This window comes from Denticeps clupeoides, chromosome 20 (genome assembly GCF_900700375.1).
Source record: "Denticeps clupeoides chromosome 20, fDenClu1.1, whole genome shotgun sequence".
NCBI classification, from domain to species: Eukaryota; Metazoa; Chordata; class Actinopteri; order Clupeiformes; family Denticipitidae; genus Denticeps; species Denticeps clupeoides.
In genome coordinates, this window is record NC_041726.1 from 9,746,480 (window position 1) to 9,750,738 (window position 4,259).

General features: G+C 48.2%; 1 protein-coding gene across 1 annotated transcript; it reads right to left on the reverse strand.

Moving 5' to 3' along the window:
* Nucleotides 1-986: 986 nt before the first annotated feature.
* On the reverse strand, nt 987-2,597 carry edn2 (endothelin 2). Its single transcript, XM_028964843.1, has 5 exons — nt 2,520-2,597; nt 2,323-2,440; nt 2,134-2,247; nt 1,969-2,061; nt 987-1,877 (listed from the first exon to the last, which is right to left on the reverse strand). The coding sequence occupies exons 1-5, from the start codon at nt 2,581-2,583 to the stop codon at nt 1,820-1,822; spliced, it is 447 nt and encodes a 148-aa protein (XP_028820676.1). The 5' UTR covers nt 2,584-2,597; the 3' UTR covers nt 987-1,819.
* Nucleotides 2,598-4,259: the final 1,662 nt, after the last annotated feature.

A 4,259-nucleotide genomic window follows, 5' to 3' on the forward strand; every position in this document is an offset into this window, starting at 1 on the left:
CGTAACACGGCAGGAATGTGCCAGGAATGTGAAAAAGCATCCTGTTTTTTTAACTCCTCGCACCTAGTCAGCTGTTTCGTAAGACAGTGAGGTCCGGCTCGGAGCTTCAGAGGAGGAAGGAGGTGAGCGCATGTGTTTTCATCCACAGGTCAGGTGGAGGACCGTCCCGCCGTCCCCTCACGTCTGCAGCGTAGAGCTGTAAATCTGGGGTGCTTGTAAATTAGTCTGTGGTTCGAACTTGTTTCGCGTGCATTATTAAATGTTAACCAGGGCGAGAGAGACGCGAAAAATGGACGCTGAGGAGGTGAAACGGAGGGTAGCCTCGGCCGATTATGTCTCAGACCTGCTTATTTCTGCAGCTGCCATGCATCCTGTGTGCGACAATTACTGCCAGTGACCTCCTTCCAGCAGAAGATAGCATCCAAAGTATTACATAAAAAAAAAAAAAAAAAAAAAAACATTCCATATGCATTACATGCCTGCTGGGCTGCACCATGTGAGATGTATACGTGGATAGTGGTGTTGAATTCTGGGACGTGGCTCCTGCAGGTTGACTACTGTACGGTCTTTATTGTCATAACTTCTGCTGATGCAGATGTTGATAGGCGAGATGAAGGCTCCCCTTGTCTCCCCCTTGGCAATCTTGAATAAACATCTGGCGGAGGAATGGGGGGGGCAAATCACATTCCAGACGTCCCAGGTGACTGACAGGAGACTAAAGTCCCTCGCTGCCTCCAGCCACTCGAACAGACGAGATTATAAAAGGCTTGAAATAAATCAGGGTAAAAAGAATGGGTGTGAAACTACGGCGGGCCGAAGATCTGGGCAATAAAGAGGTTCCTCATGCCTGGTGCACAGGTCACGGAATGTTCTGAGTAATGCTCCAAACACATTCATGCATTTATAAATTTTATTGCAAAACAAATATAAAACAATAAATATTCCAAAACAAAAATAATAAGCCAAACAAACCTAGAAAACAGCAATAAATTAAAATAAATAAGACAGTAGCATGGACAGAGTTTTTGTTTCCCTGATTGGTCCTCCTTCGATAATCCTGAATAAACCAATGAACAGAAAAACGGAGGAATAATCTAATAAATATGCATAATATGTCACAAACACGCAGCACAGTGACACGGGAATTCCTGTGTGCAGAAAAATGTCATTTTTCAGAACTTCATCAGCCGCACAATGGGCCCGTTGTGGGCCGAACGAAGAGGTTGTTCTCTTGTCATCTCCTTCAAATGGTTGCGCTGACGTGTTTAAAACACACACACACACTCACACACACACACACATTTCTCATACATTAAAGGACACGGATTAAACTGGTGGCAGGTGGCCCTTGAAGAGCGGAACCTGTGTCTTCACTTCGGCATGAAATGATAAGCGCATTAACTCTGATTCAGAGAAAGCAGACATTCGTGGATTAAGACCAGCGCAGGACTTCAGTGAGTTTTTCGTGAGTTTAAGACTAGGCTTAATCCACCAACAGGAGAGTCAACCAAATACTCCATACAGAACATCTAACAGTGTTCTACATTCTATGTTTGCAGGATATTCAGCCAATTCATGAGAACATTTGAGTGCATCATTGTCCCCGATATGATTATAAGTCCAGCATGTTTGTGACACCCATGATCCGTCTTGCAGGCAACGACCTTCATTAAATCCCAGCGTCCAGAGCTCGGCGTTTGGTCTCAATCCAACATCGTCACCTGGCAGCCGGAAGACAGACTCCTGCTTCAGAGCGGTCGCTGCTTCCTCAGCCACGGAGCCCATCCTGAGCAACAGGCTCCCAGGAGGACGCCCTCGTTTACCTGGACCGGGCTCCCAGCTTCTCGGCTGCTCTCTGGTTAGACCGGGACACCCGTCTGTGAAGGATAAACCCGCGTGCGTCAGAACAATCTCCGAACGCCTCGGCCGTGCTCGTGCTGCGTCCCTCGCGCCAGCGGCGGTTCTCACCTGAGCGTCTGCAGCATCTCTGGTCCGGACCTGACCGAGCTCTCCTGGTGCTGCTCGCGGGGGCTGACCACCACGAGGGCAGGGTTCTCCGAGCTGTGAACGGGACGCGGGACGAGTCAGATCAGGCTGACACCGGACGCTTGTCTCCGAAGCGAGGAGACTCACCTGTGGTGGCAGAAGCCCAGGCAGGTCCGGTCCTCCGGGCTGCTGCACGCACAGCGTCCGGCGGAGCGGCGGCGGCGGGAGAGGGGGCTCCCCAGTCCGTACGGGGTGGTCTTACTGAGGGCCAGAGAGGGTTAAAGGTCAACGTCACCTCTCCACTGCCACCTGCGGGGTGTTTCGGTCCGGACTTACCCGGGCGTGTTGACCCAGATGATGTCCAGGTGGCAGAAGTAGTAGCACTCCTCATCCAAGCCGTTGCTGCAGGAGCAGCGCTTGGTCCGGACGTGTCCCGACACCGGGAGGCCGGCACCTGCGGACGAAGGAGCAACGTGAAGACCTCTCTCGTCCACGCTTCACATCGGCACGTCTCCGTCAGCTTCTGCACTCACCGTCCTCGAGGAGCACAGCGAGCACGATGGAGAAGGCCAGCAGAGCACCCAGAGATCCAGCCATGGTGGAGTAAAGTGCAGGTGTTTGTGGTGAAGTCGCCGGCCCCGGCTCCTATTTATTTAGCCCTCTGCTGGCCACGCCCCCCCCGCATTCACAAGCGACTAGTGGCCCGCCTGTCGCATTCCAACACATTTCTCAGGGGAGGGCTGATAATGGAGTGGCGCGGGGGGGGGACACGCGTTCTAGAGAACTTTGAGGTCATTCACACAAAAACAGAGGAACACAGGTCAAGGTTAGGAATGCTTTGATTGGTTTATTTTCCAAGATGTACGACGGGGAAGCCCTGTGCCAACAGGAAAAGGAATAAAGATAGTGGCTGACGCCTCGGCGACAGATATTCAAACCAGCAGTGGAGCTCAGGAGAAAAATCGCACGTAAATCCACACGAGAACATCGCCGGGCATGTTCCAGAATATTCCGTTCAGATTGGTGGGTCCGCAGTCCCGCCTACAGGTTTGGAACCATCACATGCAGGTCACTGACATCATCAGAAGCTTTGGGGGCTGTGGTACCAATTAGAGAAAATGGCGCGTTGAATGATTACAAGAAGGAACTGTCAGATGCAAAGGAATGGAAATAAATGCGGCCGAAGGGGATGTTACTGTCGTGGGAGGAAATGTGGCCGAACATATCCATACTGGTTCCGTAGAAAAACCTGCACGTCTGCCTTATATGGGCATATGTGCAGCTAAATATGGATCACCTGCAAACGCTACAGTCAAAATACACTTTATTTATTTAGAACAAATACAGTTGAACTTAACAAGTGATGAATTTGTATTAAAAAAGAATACATATATATATATATATATATATATATATATATATATATATATAAATGTTTGTGTGTGTATACATATATATATATAATGTGTGTGTGTATATATATAATTAATTAATAACTTTTTGCATATATACACCAATCAACAAAGCCATTTTATCAAACAACTTTATTTACAATATTACTACATGAATAATAAGACCTAACCAAACAACAATTTAAAAAATCAAATTAATTCCTTTTAATTTGATTAATGTTGTTTTTTTTACTTTTGTCATGTAGAATAATGAGCAACAACTCAATACCTACAATCATCTCTCCTGGACTTCTACAGAATATTCAGACCAATGCTGTCTAATGGACAGAGAGGGGAAGTCTTTGCAGGGGGTGAGGAAATGCCACAGAGATATGATAATTATGCAAACAATGGCATTTTCAAATGACTTGTCCCATACAGTGCTGCCTGAGCAAATATTTGTTCAACATTCCCAGGCAGCCACGGTGAAACCTGAGGGCGGCGGAGCTGTGACTGTATTACTTTCTGTATTACAGACGTGTCCCCAACCTGCTGGTGGCGAGTTTCGCACCGAACGTGTCTGAGCCGATGGAGAAGTGCGATAACGGCAGGTTCCTCGCCAGCTTTTATCTCCACCAAATCAAAGACAGACGTCCTGTCACCCACAGTTCCTCCTCCACAAATACGCGATCAGCATCTGCACCAGCGTGGGGGACACCAGCATCCCGCCTCCACCCTGATCAGGGCTGAGCTTGGATGACTAGCATGACTGGTGTCCTACAGACTGGAGCACCAGGACATGGTCAAAGCAGTCAAGTTCACACCTAAGGTTCCAAAAATTAACCAATTAAATCACACATTACATGCAGATTAATATGAATC